General features: G+C 38.4%; 1 protein-coding gene across 4 annotated transcripts in view; it reads left to right on the forward strand.

Annotated features, from left to right (window-relative positions):
* Ecpas (Ecm29 proteasome adaptor and scaffold) overlaps positions 1–17,768 on the forward strand; it is a 119,316-nt gene that overhangs the window by 13,610 nt on the left and 87,938 nt on the right. For all 4 annotated transcript variants that reach the window (XM_050164636.1, XM_050164626.1, XM_050164607.1 and 1 more), the window contains one exon: positions 15,619–15,749. In XM_050164636.1, the coding sequence (XP_050020593.1) occupies positions 15,619–15,749 (131 nt within the window). The remainder of the gene's footprint in view (positions 1–15,618; positions 15,750–17,768) is intronic.

A 17,768-nucleotide genomic window follows, 5' to 3' on the forward strand; every position in this document is an offset into this window, starting at 1 on the left:
TTTGATAGGGCAAAACTTTGGTAGGCGGGGAAAACAGAACTGGAGGTTGGGAGAAAAAAAAGCAGAGTCAGGGAGATGCCATGGATCCTCTGCTTGAGACGCCGGTTAGAATCTTGCCAATAAGCCACAGCCACATGGCAATACACAGATTAATAAAAATGGGTTAAATTAAGAAGTAAAAAATAGCCAATAAAAAACTAGAGCTGGGGCTGGAGAGATGGCTCAGAGGTTAAAAGCACTGATTGTTCTTCCAGAGGTCCTGAGTTCAATTCCCAGCAACCACATGGTGGCTCACAACCATCTGTAATGAAATCTGGTTCCCTCTTCTGGCCTGCAGGCACACATGCTGACAGAAACCTATAACCAAAATAAATAAATAAATCTTTAAAAAAAAAAAACAACCTAGAGCTAATGGGCCAAGCAGTGTTTTGATGAATATAGTTTCTGGGTGATTATTTCAGGTTTAAGCTAGCCAGGCAGATGGGATAAACAAGTGGGTCCCCTCCCTACAACAGGTGATTTTGGTTTCAAGATTCTAGGAAAATTTTGCTGTTTGTTGAATATTAATTGTGATCTATTTTTCTCAAATATGCAGGCCAGATCAACACTTACTGCCAGAACATTAAAGAGTTCACTGCCCAAAACTTAGGCAAGCTCTTCATGGCTCAGGCTCTTCAAGAATACAATAACTAAGAAGAGAAAGTTTGCAGAAAAGAAGTTGAGTGGAAAACTGTTGAGACTCCACCAGAGTGACTCTTGGAAAACTATATTTCTGTACTGCAGAGTGGAGAGGGGTTCTTTAATGTCACTGCTGCAATGTTTTTCTAACCAGTAATAAAACCTTGATTGTGCACTTGCCTGCGTATTTCATTTTGTTTTGATGTCTTTATTTCCAGAAAGATGAAAGAAGTCTTGACTAGAGGCTATACAAGCTCAGTCTTCAGGCGTTCAGCTCACATTCAGTGCATGCTCCTGTGGCATCACAGCTGTCCATCTGTCCGTCCTGTTACCCTTCTTCCTCCCCTCCTCCCTTCTTTCCTTCCTTCCATCCTTCCTTCCCTCCTCCCCCTTCCTTCCTTCCCTCCCTCCTCCTTCCTTGTCTTTGGCTTTTGGGACAGCCTATTACTGTAGCCCAGGTGGCCTTGGAACTCACTACACTGGCCTCAGGCTTGTGGCAGCTCTCTGGAGTCTTCAGATTGAGTTACCATACCCAGCTTAGTTCTTTGAAGTATTTATATTTAGTTCTTTTTTAGTTTAAAAACATACTAGCTATTTATAACTTATTCCTCTTCTCCTTTTTACTTTATAGAACTAATTTTTTATATCTTGTTTGTATCTTATGCTTTGTGCTTGAGAGTGTACTGTTTCAATTTTTCATTTTCAGATTTGCATTTAAAGTTTAAAATATCTTGATTTTATCCATGTTATTAATTTACTTGGAAGTGATTTTTATATTTCATGTGTTTCTGGTTGTCTGCTATAGTCTCTATTTCAGTCTGCTGATTTGTTCCCTTGTAAATACTTTTATTGTATATACTCTTAACTACAGTAACTTTATTATAAGTCTTAAGATGTAGTAGGTCCATTCACTTTTGTGGAAATTCTGGTTATTTGATAGTCCATATTATTTTTTTATTCATATTCCACTTGAATTTTATAATTATCTCTTCAACTTTCATGAAGAACTCTTGTCTATAGAGAATATTTGGTTGTGGAATATTCTACTATTTTTATGATACTGGGTTTATTTATAGACATTTTTACTGTTTACCAGATATTTTTTGCTCTCTTTTCTGGGCACAAAAGACATTTTGGTGCTTGATGGCCTTTTTGTTAGGGACATGACATGGTGTGCATGTAAGACATGAGTGAGGTTAGTTTAACCTTTTTGTTGAGCAGAGGGTTGAGAGTGTGACGCCAAGGCAGCTGGGTTTCAGCTGGAGTTGGCCCTACTGCTGACTGCTGAGCAGAGCCTCCCTACTGAGCTTTGGCTAAGAAGTATTGTGGGAAGTTTGTGTCAGCTTCAAGTGTTGGAACTGATGCGTATTTTAATCACGGAATCAACTAACCTGTTCCAGCTGACACAGAAATTTGAATGTTTCTAGTCTGTTTATTCTGGTCTTTAGAATTAAGTTATAGTTCATTAAAGAATTTTGACATATTTTGTTAGATTCATTTCTAGGTACCTGTCTTAGGATTTCTGTTGTTGTGATGAAACACCATGACCAAAAAGCAAGTTGGGGAGGAAGGGGTTTATTTGGTATTTTGCTTTGACATTGCTGTTCATCAGTGAAGGAAGTCAAGGATAGGAACTTAAACAGGGTAGGAACCTGGAGGACCTGATGCAGAGGCTATGGAGGGGTGCTGCTTACTGACTTGCTTCCCATGGTTTGCTCAGCCTGCTTTCTTATATACTCTAAGACCACCAGCCCAGGGATGGCACCTCGCACAATGGGCTGAACCCTCCTTTATTGATCACTAATGAGAGAATGCCTTACAGCTGCATCTCATGGAGGCATTTCCTCAACTGAGCCTCACCTGAAAGGCTCCTTCCTCTGTGATGACCATCTTTTGTCAAGTGGGCACACAAAAACATACAGGACAGTACCTTATGGTTTTTATTTCTGTTTTACACATTTTAAATAATACTCCCTTTTAAACTCTTTGCTCTCTTGTGTATTACTTGGCTTCTTTACCCTGATCTTGTGTGCAACATGACTTTCTTGCTCTACTTTCTCTTCTCATAGATACTATACATGCTGTGAAATACTGGGAGCTAAAAAATTCCTGTTGATTTTTTTTTTTACACTCCATTTTCATGACCCTTCAGTTTGGTTAGAAGTAGTAACTATGTGTACATTCTGTGTTGTCCACGTTTTGTATACAATATGATATTTGATGTAGATTTTTACATTTTGTCAGATAATGGTTATTTCCTTCCAGACTAGTTGTTTTCAAATTTACATTTCTAAGCTCTGCTCTGTTATGCTGGGATTCTGTGTTATTTCCCATACTCCTCTACCGAATAGCTTCCTGTGTTAAGGCTCTCATTTTCTGTTTCCATGAGAATATTTTTTTTGTTCCCCTTAGAAATTGTATTGTTTTATCTTTCATATTTAGAGTTCTTGGGAGTGGTGCCAAGAATGGAAACCAGGGTCTTGTTCATAAGTACATACTCCACCACTAACTATCTCTAGATTTTCATATTTAGCTTTATGATTCATCTTCTTTGACGTGTGATGAGGTAGGAGTTGTATTTTGTTTTCCCTTATTACAATGCAATTGATTTTAGTGTAGTTTACTGAAATCACAATTATTCATTTACTCATTTTATTTATAACTTTGTTCTAAGGCAGATGACTTACACATGTCTGTCTCTTAAGGATTTTCTTTATTTTCCAACTGATCTGTTTTTGTACTATATGGTACTTTTAGTTATTGTTGTTTTTGGCAAGGTTCAAAATCTTGTCATGTAAACTGTTTTTCTTCTTGAGCATCAATTTGGCAAATATTGGCAATTTTCTCTCTTTTTTTAGCTTCAAGGTCATCCTTTGCAAATTTTTTTTTGAGGTTGAATGTTTATTCAGGGGGTTATGGAGGAGGAAGGGTAAAGGGGGGGACAGAGAGAGAGGGAGAGAGAGAGAGAAGAGGAGAAAGAGACAGAGAAGTGGGGAGAGAGGCAGAAGCGAAGCTGCCTCTCCGAGAGGAAGATGGAAAAAGAGAGTCATCCTTTGCAAATTTTATTCCTTTGTAGAAGTGGTAGAATAAACCTTTTATTTAGTAATCTTTAAAATACTTTTTGAGTTATTATTGGGTAATATTTTCTATAGATCAGTTTGGGGATAACTGACACCTTGTTAGTATAAATTGAAATAACTCCTGTCTGAAAGGCTTAGGACGAGAATGGGTTTCTGATTTTTTTCTTTAGATTTAAAAGAAAAAGTATGTATTTATGATATGGCAGCTTACAGATGAGACCCAGGTCTAAACACAACATTTTTTTAAACAAGTGCTTTATAACTTACTTACATTCTTAGCCCTTGATAAACTTTTTTTAAAATTTATTTTTGCTTTATGTATGAGTGCTTGCCTGCATGTTGTATGTGCACCATGGCATTTCTAGTTCCCACAGAGGACAGAGAGGATATTGAATCCCCTGGAACTCCAGTTACACATGTTGTGAGCCTCCGTGTGTGCTGGGAACAAAACCTAGCCCTCCCCAAGACCAGAAAGGAGTTTTAATCACTGAACCATCCCTCCTGTCTCTGAATAGAATTATACTAGTGAAAATTCTGTTGTTCCCAAAACAAGGGAGCATGCAATTTATATAATTAATTTTTCATTAAGTACAGTGTTTGCTGTAAATTAAAAAACTCCTAACAGATTAATTAAATTCTCTTTCAACTTTGTTCAGTATGGACAATTTATTCATATCTTGTCAACCTGAGTACCTTTTCTAAGTATATTAAAATTTTATAGGATTTTAAAATCTTAATTCTGTTAGTATGGTTAAATATACTGATTTTAAATGTAAACTGACTTTTTAAACGTTTTTGAAATAAGCTCTTCTTTAGCATGATGTATTATTTTTATGTAACACTGGATTTGTTTTGCTATTTGACTTATTATTTTATTTGCCTTTGTGTTCAAGTAAAATATATTTTATTTACTTATTATTATTGTTATTTTTTAGGTAGAGAGATGGCTCAGTAGGTAAAGGCATTTTTCCGCCAAGCTTGACAATCTTGAACTTGACAGTTTGGTTCCTGGAGCTCACACGATGGGAAGAGAGAACCAGCTTCAGCAACTTGTTTTTTAACTTATAGCAAATGTGCTTTTCTGTCTGTTGGCACATGCAATTTTAGCTTTCAGGCCTGTCTTAGTTTTCTCTTGGTGGTGTTAAATGAAGGTGTGAACATCCAGCATAGTTTTTCTACTGACTGTTAGAGTCTACAATTAATCTTAGCTGAACATGTGTTCTGAAACTGAAAAACTGGATAAATTCCTCATTTATAATATTATATGTTAATTTATATTGTTTTGTAGTTAGCAAGCTTTTTTAAAACATAAAATTTAAGAAGTAATATATATATGTGTGTGTATATATATGTATATATATATATATATAACACATATTTCACGTTTGTGTGTGTGCATGTATCTATGGAGTGAATGTAGAGGTCAAGGAATATATTGCTGGCATTAGTTTTCTGTTTCCATAATGTAGGTTCTGGGGTTGAACTTAGATCATCAGGCTTGGTGGCATGGAATCATCTTACCAGCCCAGGAAATATATGTTATAGTATGTGTTCACTAATCTTAATAAGGTCCTTTACCATTTCTTCAGTTTTATGTTTTAATCATGTTTTCTTCTCTTTTTTACCTTGATAATTGTAAGCCTTTTTCTATTATTGATAAACTTCTGACCTATTCTATGCCTTCCAAATCTCAGTACTTGACATTGCCTTCAATTTTGTAGAAACAAGTAGTAGCAACCTTTCATTTCACCTGCTTGCCTTGAAATGGAGAAGTACTTTCTTTGGCACTTTTGAGCACTTGGTAGGTACACGGAACCACTTTCACCATAGCAGCTGTTGAAGCGATGACTTTGGCCTTAGGATGTCCTGCTCTAGTCACAACTTTTCCAAACAGCTTGCACTGACTCTTGAGTACTTTTTTTGGGGGTGGGGGCATGGCAGGACTTGGTGATTGTTAGATGATTCTATCTATGTTGCTGGTATTCCCACTCAACATGAATGAGGCCATTTTCCCCTGTGCCTTAACAAAAAGACAGATCGTGGGCAGGAGTCTGTACATTTAAAGCTTGTAATAGACTGATGGAATTAGAATCTGTGTACAAGCCTGCCCTGCCTTGTTCTGACTAGTCTATTTCTCAGTTTCTTTGGGTCAGTCTGAGGCTATGTGCAGTCCTTTCTATGTGCATCCACTCCCCAGGGTTGCAGCATTTGGCTCCAGTAAAATTCAGTATTTGTCTCTGTCGTTGCCTTTGTATCTAGCTATCTCTCTCCCATCCCTCTTCCCACCTTCCTTTCCTTCCCTTTTGTTCTGGTCCTCTCTTCCCTCTTCTTTCCCTCACTCTTTCTTTCCTTCCTCTTCCCTTCCCTCTCCTTCCTTTTCTTCTTTCCTTCCTTCTTGGCTACAGCTCAGAGTGACATTGAATTTTTGGTTCTGTTTTCTCTTCTCGAGTGCTAGGATTACAGGTATGTGATACCATGCTTAGCTACTAGATATGATTGTTTTTATGTTAGATAATTTTCCAGTTCTGTAATGGTTAATACTTAATTATCAACCTGATAGGATCTGTAATCACCTGGGAAACAAATGTCTAGACATAAAGGTAGGAAGGAGCCACATCCTAAGTGTGGGTAATGCCATTCCATGGGCTCGGGTCCTGAGCTGAATAAAAATGAGAAAGGAGGGCTGAAGAAATGGCTCGGCCATTTAAGAGTACATAGTGTTCTTGCAGAGAATTAAGTTTGGATCCTATCGCTAGTGATGGGTGGCTCATAGCCATCAGCTCCAGGGGATATGATGCCCTCTTCTGGCATCTGTAGGCAGTTATGCTTTATGTGCATGGACACACATACAAAGGTTTTTTTTCTTTTTTTTTTTTTAAACCTTGTTTTTAAAGGACAAAATGAGCTGAATACCAGATTTCTTTATTCTTTGTTTGCTGACTGTGGATACAATTTGATCAGCTGCATTATACTCTTGTCTTTCCTGTCTGATGGACTGTGTCCTCATGCTGGGACCCAAAATATTCTTTCTTCTCAAGTTAATTTTTGTCATGTGTTAAAAATCACAGCAGTAAGAAAAGTAGCCAAGTTTTTTTCAACTCTGAGTATAGTAAGGATTTATCTCTTTTCTTTCTTTTTTTGATGCTATAGTTTGAACCTGGGTTTTGGACATAGTAAGACTATGCTATGGCAGTAAACTAAACTTGCAGCCCTTCAAATCTTTTTCTCATCCTCACCCCCAGCCTCTTTCCTTTCTTTTCTTCCTTTCTTCCCTCCCCCTAACCCTTTAGAGATGATTTTTACTGCGCATTTAGTTAGCCTTGAACGCTTTGTCCTTTTATCTCAGCCCTCTGAGTACTAAGGTTACATGCTCTTATTATGCTTGGTCCTTCTGTCGCTGTCTGTCTCTCTGTCTCTATCTCTGTCTCTCTCTCTCTCTGTTTTTTTGAGTCAGGGTTTCTCTGTGTAGGCCTGGCTGTTCTGGAACTAGCTCTGTAAACCAGACTGGCCTTGAATTCACAGAGAACTAACTGCCTGCCTCTGCCTCCATAGTGCTGGAATTAAAGGCGTGCACCACCACCACCTGGCTAACAAATCTACTTTTAGTCATATTTCAGAACACGTATTATTTTTTTCCTTTCTTTCTTTCTTGGGTGGTAGCTATATGAGCTGCCCATATGAGCATTCCTAATAATTAATTGAACTGTGAGTGCTTGTGTTTTGAATATTTTCTTTGTTTTATTTCACAATGGACAAATTTAAAGACTTCAGGAAAAATTTAAATTTTCTACATTCCTTCATATGCTAAAGGAAACTTTCAGAACAAAGACTTGAATACAGAAGGCAAAATCATAAGGTATAAGAAGAAAATGTAGGTAAATATATGTGTTAGGTCTCTCCAAGGCTACTACTAGATTGAGAACTTCAGTGTAGGAGGACTCACTGGACTCAACAAATGTTTGTGCACTGAAGCCACCGAAGGGAAAGGTTATGGGATGAAGTCAGGAGGAAACCATGTTCAAGCTTCAGGATTCCTTTCCTGGCTGTCACACGGAAGAGGCTTCCAGTTCCTGTCCTAATGAGCTGTGACATATGTGGAGTGGTGTCTAGTAGGGTACTATTAGAGACGCGATGTCACAGTTTTCATCTGAAGCTGGTCATCTTGGCATATTTTGCCCAAATGTACCAAAATTCTCCAAGAAGATAAGCTAGTATTTAACATAAAGTATACTGTTTGTAGAAACAGTTCAGACATGATGCACCATTCTTAATCTGAATGGTGAAAATGCTCTTGAGCCAAGTTTCAGTTAGATCTGCTGTGTTATTTTTTATTTTTTAAAAAAATTATTTTATTTTTGTATATGAGTACTCTTATTTTCATGAATGCCTGAATGGCAGAAGAGGATATCAGATCCCATTACACATTATATAGATGGTTATGAGTCACCATACACCATGTGGGTACTGGGATCTCTGGAAGAGCAGCTAGTGCTCTTAACCACTGAACCATCTCTCCAGTCCATTACTTGTTTTTCTATACATCATAAATTTTAATATAATAGTCTTGGCTTGCTAAAAACATTTTAAGCACGATGAGAAGAAAATTAAAAGACCATAAAGTGAAGTAATGATAAATTGAACTGTATTTAAAAGCTGAAGTATGGAAAAGAAAAAGAAGAAACTATAGAGGGTCAGAAGGGAAATGGGAAAATATTTATCGTATGGGGAAAAAGTGGGAGTTACTTGCCCAATATGTGAAAACTCTTATAAGGGGCCTCAAGATTATTAGGATTCAGGCATTATGCTGCCCTCTGTCATCTCTGAGGATGCACTCAGGCCCTGACCTGCCCAGGGTCCTATGGCTGCTGCACAGGTGCAAAAGGTTCTTTTAAGAGACAAGCTTTGCCAATTTCCATTCTCTTATCTGCTGTTCTTCTGAAGAGGCAAACAGGTCTTTGCCCCGCCTCCAACCCTGTCCCTCTCTGCCCCTTTCTCTGACCCCTTTCTCTGCCCCTTTTATCTCCTCTTCCAATAAAACTCCCCTTGTAATCTGTCTGCATGGTGTGTCTGGCTCTCACCCACCATGGAGTCTCACCCACCGTGGTGTGGACCCACTCACAACCAATTATGAAGAATCATTATGAAGATGACTTAGTGGGTCAACTTGCTGTGCATTAAGCTTCTGTGCAAATCTGATGATGGAAGTTTGATTCCCAGAACCTGCATAAGGTGGAAGGAAGGAGAGAATTGACTCCACAAAATTGTTCTCTGACTTCTCCACGTGTACTGTGGCACAAACATGCTTGCCCTCATGTCTTTACCCCCTTCCCCTCTCCCTCTTCCTCACTCTCACACACAATAATAATAATAATGAATAAAATTTAAAAATCTTTTACAAGTCACATGGGCTTGCTTACCTATAATCCCCATACTTATGAAGCTGAGACTGGAAGATTACAATTTTGCTGTTTGCTTAGGGTATATTGTGAGTTTTGAATCACATGTCTTACATGGTGCCTTTGTAAAATCTGAAAAGTTCTGAGATATTTCACTCTAAAGGTCTAAAGTAAGAGATTTATGTTAATTAAAAGAGGAAAAGTAGATCAGGTGTGGTGATACACACCTGTAGGGAGACCCTGTCTCAAAACAACACACACACACACACATACACACAAGAAAGGCAAAGTATGAATTAATATATCTTATGTTCCAGTTTTGAGGTTATGTAATGTTACTATATGAGTGGAAAAACAGCAGTTAAAATACATTTCCAGTGTTTGGACTGAGGAGATGTGAAACTCCATTAGTGAAATCCTTGCTGTACAAACACGAAGGCCTGAGATAGATCCTCCAGTGTCCACATAAATGCCAGAGGGTGGCATGTAGCTGTCATCACAGTGCTGGGCAGATACGATCTCTGGGGTTTGCTCAGCTCGCTTTGCTGAATTTGGTGAGCTTCAGATTCAGTGAAAAATGAAATGGAGAACAGTGGAGGGAGATGCCTGTCATTGATTTCTAGTCTCCACACATCTGTGGGCTTGTATATGCATACAGCACACATGCACATGCATGTGCGCACACACACACACACACACTGAATCAGTTACTTTTCCTGTTGCTATAATAAAATGCCTAACAAAAGCAAATTAATAAAGGAAGAAGGCACACAGGAATTTGAGGCATCTAATCACACTGCTCCTACAGTTGGGAAGCAGAAGTAAGTGGCTATATTTAACTCACTTTGTTCTTTTTTTTTCCAACTTGGGACCTCAGTCCTTGGAATGGTAGCACTGGTATTCAGGGTGAGTCTTTTAACCCATTTAACTGAATTTAGAAGCTCCTTCTTTGATTTGCCCAGACTTTTGTCTCTTAGGTGATTCTAGATCCTGTCAAGTTGACAGTATGAATCATTAATCATTTCTCTCTATCCCCATCTTCCTCTCTTCCCCCACCCCTCACCCACCCACCGAAACATTTAACTGATTATTTAAAGGAAATAGTAAGTTTCATAAATGAAACAATGTGAGTTTGAATAGAAAAATAAGAACATTGAGAAAGATGGAACTTGTTCTTGTCTCATTCTGTTTATCATATATTAGAGTTTACCATGATGATTTGAAGAATATCAGCTCCCATATCAGCTTAAGAAAGATGGATGTGAGTTAGATTCTCTTTGAATCTTCAGAACATAATAGTCTTATCTCTTCCTAGTTTTGAAAAGGTCCTTTTGAGATATTTATCTATTTTTGTTGCTATACTTAAGACTAGATACTTATACTTAATACTTAGTCTTAATACTTAAGACTAGATAATTTATAATGAAAAAAATTTCCTTCATTTTCCTCCTTCTTGGAGACAGGACCTCATGTATTCTAGGCTAGCCTTAAATTAGTGAAGGATACCCTTGAAATTAAAATTTTCTTGCTGACACCTCCTAAGTGTCACATGTTTGGTTTAATGTGGTACTGAGGCTTTCTTCCAATGGATCCATACACATAGCCCAATATTTTTATTGTTCTTGAAAGCTGAAAGTCCTGGTTGGAGAGATGGCTCAGTGGTTAAGAGCACTGGCAGTTCTTCCAGAGGTCCTGAGTTCAATTTCCAGCAACCACATGGTGGCTCACAGACATCTATAAGGAGATCTGATGCCCACTCTGGCACACAGGTGTCCATGCAGATAGAGTACATATACATCAAATTAATAAATCTTTTAAAAAAAACCAAACTGGTCTGTGAGTTCGAGGCCAGCCTGGTCTACAAGAGCTAGTTCCAGGCCAGGCTCCAAAGCGACAGAGAAACTCTGTCTCAAAAAACCAAAACAATCAAACAAAAACAAAAAAACTGGAAGTCCACGATTGAGAGATTTTCAAATGTTGAGGTCCCCCCCCCCCGTGTTATACCAGGTGGATGGGTAAAAGCTCAAGAGGGGTTACTGTAGCTCAAACAATACAAACCCAGAGACAAGTATAGGAATTAAAGCTAAAGATCAGAGAAGCACAGCAGTAAGCCTCTAGAGAGACCTTTTACCTCTACCAATGCTCAGACCGAATGGATGACCTTCAGACTCTACACTTCAGGGAGTTCCTGTCTCTTCCCCTTTATATTCCTTTCTCTACCCAGCCCCCTGTCCCCTGAAGGTGTGTGACTCCCAAATACTGGAATTAAAGATGTGAACCACCACCACCTAGATCTATTTCTGGATCAATCTTGTGTACCTCAGGGTAGCCTTGAACTCACAGAGATCCGTCTGCCTCTGTCTCCCAAGTCCTGGGATTGAAGGTGTGTGCCACTACTTTCTGGCCTCTAGTGGCTTAGCTTTGCATTCTGATCTTCAGGCAAACTTTATTTATTAGAATACAAATTAAAATCACTATGGGTTACAACCTTAAGGAGAAAAATATTGCATGTTCTCCCTCGTGCAGGTCCTAGCCAGTGTGTGTTTAGGGATGCATGTCATATGTGTATGGAGGTCAATAGACAACTTGCAGGAGTTATCTCCTTCCACTTTGTGATCCTGGGAATCAACGCAGGTTGTCAGGCTGGGCAGCAAGCACCTTCCCTCTGAGCCATCTCTCTGTGCCCCCACTCCTCTGTTTAAGACAGATTCTTGCTGTGTAGGACAGGGTGACCTTGAACTTCTTAGCCTCCTGACTCAGCCTTCAACTTGCTGGCATTATAGGAGTGTGTTAGTCACACCCAGCTTGATTAGCTTCTATTTAAAAGTACATAGTGTCTCTAAAAGATGTCCTGATTAGTTGTACATTGATCCCGCTTCACTGAATTACAGAGCTCAAACTCTGCCTGCTTTGGAAGTAACCTTGTATGATGTTTGGTGCTCTTTGTATTATCACATTCCATTATGAAGGAGTATGTGAAAAATGAGTACAGTATATCCCCTTTTTTAAACTTTGGCATAGATTTTTCTATGTTAATTTGTTGTGAAAATTTAACTGTCTTTGTAGAATAGTGTTCCTGTGATTATAGCTTGTCTGTGGGCAGTTTTTACTGTCTTGAGCTGAGATGTATTGAAGAATATGCTCTTTCCTTGGCACTCCCAGATTGTATCTGGAGACTATACTTTTGTTTCCCAGCCACACAGACCCAAATAAGCACATAGAAACTATATTAATTATAATGTAACATACAGTGCAATAGAAACTATATTAATTACAACCCTGTTTGGCCACTGGCTCAGGCATATTTCTAGCTAACTCATATATCTTAAATTAACCTATTTCTTTTACTCTTTGTATTGCCATGAGGGTGTGGCTTACTGGTAAGGTTCTGGCGTCTTTCTCCTTCGGCAGCTACATGGCGTCTCCCTGACTTCACCTTCTTTTTCCCCCTATTGCTGCTTGGATTTTCTGCCTAACTATATTCTGTCTAAAGCACAGTCTAAAGCAGCTTCTCTTTGAATCAATGGTAATGAAACATGTTCACAGCATACAGATGCTATGGTTGAATTTACCATTCTTAAGAATTTGTTTTACAGCCAGGAGGTGGCAGTGCACTCCCTTAGTCCTAGCACTCAGGAGCCAGAGACAGGTAGATCTCTGTGAGTTCCAGGACAGCCGAGATTACACAAAGAAACCCTTTCTTGGGGGAAGAAAAGAATTTCTTTTACAATACTGAGCATTCATTAAATAGAATCATTTGATCTAGTACTCTCAGTTTACCTGCCTAATTTTGATTCTTTGTTCTATTTTACCTTTATTATTAATTTCTTAAACTAAACTCGAATTTGGGAATTTACTAGCTTTTCTTCTGATGTCTTTTGTTCTTCCAGGATCCTGTACAAGGCTGCATTTAGTTATATAACCTAACCTCTCTGGGGCAATATATTAGTCGCCCTCCCACCCCCAGCTTTTCAGGATCTTGGCATTATTGAGAAATACCAACCAGTTACCCTATAAAGTGTCTTCCAGTTTAGCTCTTCTTTTGTTTCACTACAAGTAGACTAGGATGATGGATTTTGGAATGAACCCAAGAGCGCTGAAATGCCTGTCTTGTTATATCTCATCATGCACATGTTATATGATGTCACTGCTGTTAACTCTCTTTACTTGGGTGAGAGTGTTTTTTCATTGTAAAGTTAATTTATTTTCTTTTGTTTTTTTGTAAGTAGTAACTATATACAGGCTACCTTGAAAAGAGAAAAGGGAATGAAGCTATACTTTCCTTTAGGAACATACTACATATAGTAGTTTGTTTTTCCATAAGAAAGATAAGCTTCTTTTTTCTTTTAGTTTCTTTAATCATTTATTAACATCAACATAGATGTTTCTAGTTTGGCTTTTAATCCAGTGCTGTGCTATTTATTGTGTTCTGTTATTAATTGATCTACTATCGGAGCTCTTTCAGTTGATTTCTATCCCTTCTTGATGCTTCATGTCATCTCTAATACTGTAAGATATTTAGACTGACCTTTCTAATATAATCGTTTTCCTGTCCTAAGCCCTGGGATTGTTATTTTGCTGAGAAATCTGTTCCCCTTTATTACAGAATGATATTTAGAAACAAGATTCATGCTGGATATAGGGTTTGCACATTGCTACGAGTGTGTTGCTGTTTCTTGTCCCTTTAGGACTCACTCGACTAATAGATGCCCTTCTTTCTTCACAGAGAGATTATTTGAGGCAAACAAAATAATTCTTAGTATCTGTTTGGCTAATTATCAGTCAGTGGGTAGTCTGAGTTTCATTTGTATGACTTATGACACCTGTCTATTGGCTAATATTCTATTTATTATCTAAAGTAAATTTTAGTAGCTATATTAGTTTACCTGAAAGTGTTTTCTGTTTTTATCACTACATAGTGAAGACTTAAAAATTTATTCTTTTTTTTAATTATTTAAGTTTTATTTATTTATTTTGCATACAATATTTTGCCTCCATGTATGCCTGCATGCCAGAAGAGGGCACCAGATCTCATTATAGATGGCTGTGAGCCACCATGTGGTTGCTGGGAATTGAACTCAGGACCTCTGGACGAGCAGCCAGAGCTCTTAACCTCTGAGCCATCTCTCCAGCCCCCTAAAAATTTATTCTTAAATTGAGATATAGTGCATGTTGCCCAGATCAAGATACAGAACATTTCCAGCTCATTCATTGCCACTGATAATTTTTTTTACAAGTGATGTGTGATGTTTGTGTGTGTGTGTATGTGTTTGTGGTGTGTAGTATGCATGCCTGTGTATGTGTGCAGAAATGTGTGTCCTTATAGCAGGGAGGCCAGAGAAGGTTTTGAATGTGTTGCTCTTACTCTACACGTCATTCACTTGAGGCAGGGTTTCTCTTGCTTACCGAACCTGGAGTTAGGCTGGTGATCAGTAAGCCCTGGCATTCCTTGTGTGTCTGCTTATTCACAATGTTACAGTTATAGCCACGTGATTATATATATCCAGGTTTTTACCTGAATTCTGGTTATTTGAACTTGGATCTTTGTTTGTACAGCAAGAGCTTTTTACTTGTGAGTCATCCTCATCTGCCTTTTTGAGACAGTATCTTGTTATGCAGAACAGGGTGACTTTAAACTCAGCGTGATTCTTTTACTTCAGCCTTCTAAATGCTGGATTATAGTTATGCATCACTTTGCTTAGTGCTATGATGCTTTTTGCAAAAGACTTTGAGGAACAAGTATCTCATACAGTACCATTTTCCCCCAATACTGAAAATACCAGAAAGTTGACAGTAATTTGCAGCTAGATTGGCATTTGTGCGAGTTCCCTCTCTGTCACCTTTCCCTCTGTCCTATAGTATACTGGTCAAAGATACACGGCGGCTTGTTTAATAATTGCTGTCTACCTTTTGCTGAACACACCCCTATGGTCTTGTCTAACATTTTCTCACTGTAAGTTTTTTGTGGGAAACTTGTCTATGATTTTTCTGATTCAGCTACAATACAGTAGTAGTCAGTGATTCTGTCTTTGGAGAAACCTCATCAGTTAGGTTGTCCCTGACATCTAGTTAAAGTTCTTCTCTTGTGTTCTGCTAGCCAGGCCTGCCTCTGCCTCCCGAGTGCTGGGTTTAAAGGCATGCACCACCACCGCCCTGCATATCCTTTCTTAATAACTAAGTCCTTCAGAAAGACAAAGTAACTTTGTATGTAGGAAGGAATTTCCTTACTCTTGGCTGTTCTCCTTTCTAGAGATTAAATGTCCCCAGACAGTTGCAGAGTAGCACATGATTAGCTATTAGACCTTTAAAGCAGTACTTCCTGGTGTGTCAGAGTCAATTGAAGGGCTAGTCTAATTGAAATTCTTGACTGAAGGATCTGCAGTACAGAAAATAGGATTATGTTATAAAAACAGGCTTGGTTATGTTTGGTTTGTTAAGTTCTCTTGTTTTTTTTTATATTGTAGATCAGCTCGAACGGGTCTTTTTACGACTTGGCCATGCTGAAACAGATGAACAGTTACAAAATATTATATCTAAATTCCTTCCTCCTGTTTTGCTCAAACTGTCCAGCACTCAAGAAGGAGTACGGAAAAAGGTAAGCATGTTGGGGGCCATTTGGGGGGAAATAATTGGTGAAGAGTGTACATCATGAAGTGAGGTTTTTAAAAAGATTTCCATTGTTGTAATGTACGCTTAAGATCCTAATTACCTTTCCAAATATATGGTAAGTCTAAGAATCAGCTTCTGCTGGAAAAGCTTAACTGCCTGGGGTAGCTGCCTTTACTAGCCAGTGCGTGCTTGTTATCAGTGCCAGGTGCTTTAATCGAGATAATCATCTGGAATGATCTAAAACCGAATATGAAAGCTAGTGTAGGAAGGGGAAATGTTGTTTAATCATTGGTTGATGGTGAATATATCCTTGAATAAAGGTAATAAAGGTGAGCAAATAAAGTTTTTGAAAGCAGACTATTCTAATGTAATTTATACTTTATGTTCCACAAAATGCTATTTCATAAAGATATATAACTATAATGTCACTATTTTATTTTTAAATTGTTCTTTATAAAACATGTTTCCCTTTAATCTGTAGAATAGTTCATTATTTTTTCCAGTATATTTGTGATAGAGCTTCTGGTCTTTGATCTGTCATCAGGTTTTATCTCCTGTAATATTATAATTGATTGATGTTAATTGAATGTCTGCCCTAAAAGGCCTGATTTGAGTTCAGTGGGAAGATTATCTTCCAGAATGTCTGTTTTGTTTGCTGCTGGAAAAGATGGACAGTCTTACCATATATGTGTTAATCTTTACGTGCTGTTAATCCTTATTTATTGAGGTAGATTTCTTTTTAGGCATGTCATTCTCTTATTTAAGACCCTTCAGTGGACTTTTCTTGCTCTCAGGGTATCAAAATTCTTTTACAGATTGATATCTGTTTACTTAGTAATAGTAGCCTGGTTATTTACTGTAAATTTTCTGTATGCCTTATGGGACATTCTGTATTTGTTACTTTTCTCTATTGCTAACACAAAATACTTAACTGTGTGTGAATTCTAATTGTTCTTAATAACCTGGAGTCAGATATTAGGGGGTGAAAGCTGAGAGATCAGAGAAGCAGTGCAGCCAGCCACTGGAGATACTATTTACCTCTATGGAATCCTCAGCCTCTGTCCTCTGACTGATTGCTTCAGGCTGCACCTCAGACTGCATCTGCACTACCATCTGCACTGAGCTCCTGTCTCCTCCCATCTTATGTTCTCTCCACCCAGCCATGCCACTCCTGTCTCCACCTCCTTAGTGCTGGCACCACCTGATCACCTTTGTGTGAGCTGTTTCTCTTTTAGACAGAGTTAGTCTTGTGTAGCCCAGGGTGGCCTTGAACTCACAGAGATCCTTCTGCCTCTGAGTCCTGGGATTGAAGGTGTGTGCCACCATTCCCTGGCTTCTAGTGGCTTAGCTCTGCACTCTGATCTTCAGGCAAGCTTTATTTGTTAAAACAAAAACTATCACTACACCTAAAGAAGGAAGAATTTACATTGACTCACGGTTTAAGGCATTATAGTAAGACTATGAAGGTCATATTATAGTCACTCAGTAAGTAGAGAATGGAAGGGAAGTGAGGCCTGGCTATAAAGCCAGAGCACCTCCCCAGGGACCAACTTACTCCAGTGACATTTTATCACCTAAGAAGGTTTTACTTTTCAAAACAACACCACCAGCTGCATACCAAGTAATAAAATGCATGGAGCACATTTTACATTTGTTAAGAGGGAAAAAGAAAGGAGTAGATGGAAGAAGATGGGAATGTGGTTATGACTGAATATGGATTGATGTGAGGCTTCTTGGTAAGCAGGAAGAGAGATCTACCAGGTTAAGAGATGATAGATTCCTAGTTGGGACTGAATGTGATGCCCTTGATGAGCTCAACAAGGCCACAGAGATTCCCTCAGTGGATGAGGATGGATGATAGGAGGAAGCAGAGTTCTACAGCACTGATTTGAGTGGGTGGTAGTGATATGTTTACTTAACTGCTAAAGCTATTTGGACTAGAAGCTGAAAGTGGAGTTCAGGAAGTAGCTGAAGAACCATTGTTTTAGTTTATGCTGAGTAATTT

The sequence above is a fragment of the Alexandromys fortis genome, unplaced genomic scaffold (assembly GCF_014885135.2).
Source record: "Alexandromys fortis isolate MF-2015 unplaced genomic scaffold, M_Fortis_MF-2015_v1.1 scaffold_18, whole genome shotgun sequence".
NCBI lineage: Eukaryota > Metazoa > Chordata > Mammalia > Rodentia > Cricetidae > Alexandromys > Alexandromys fortis.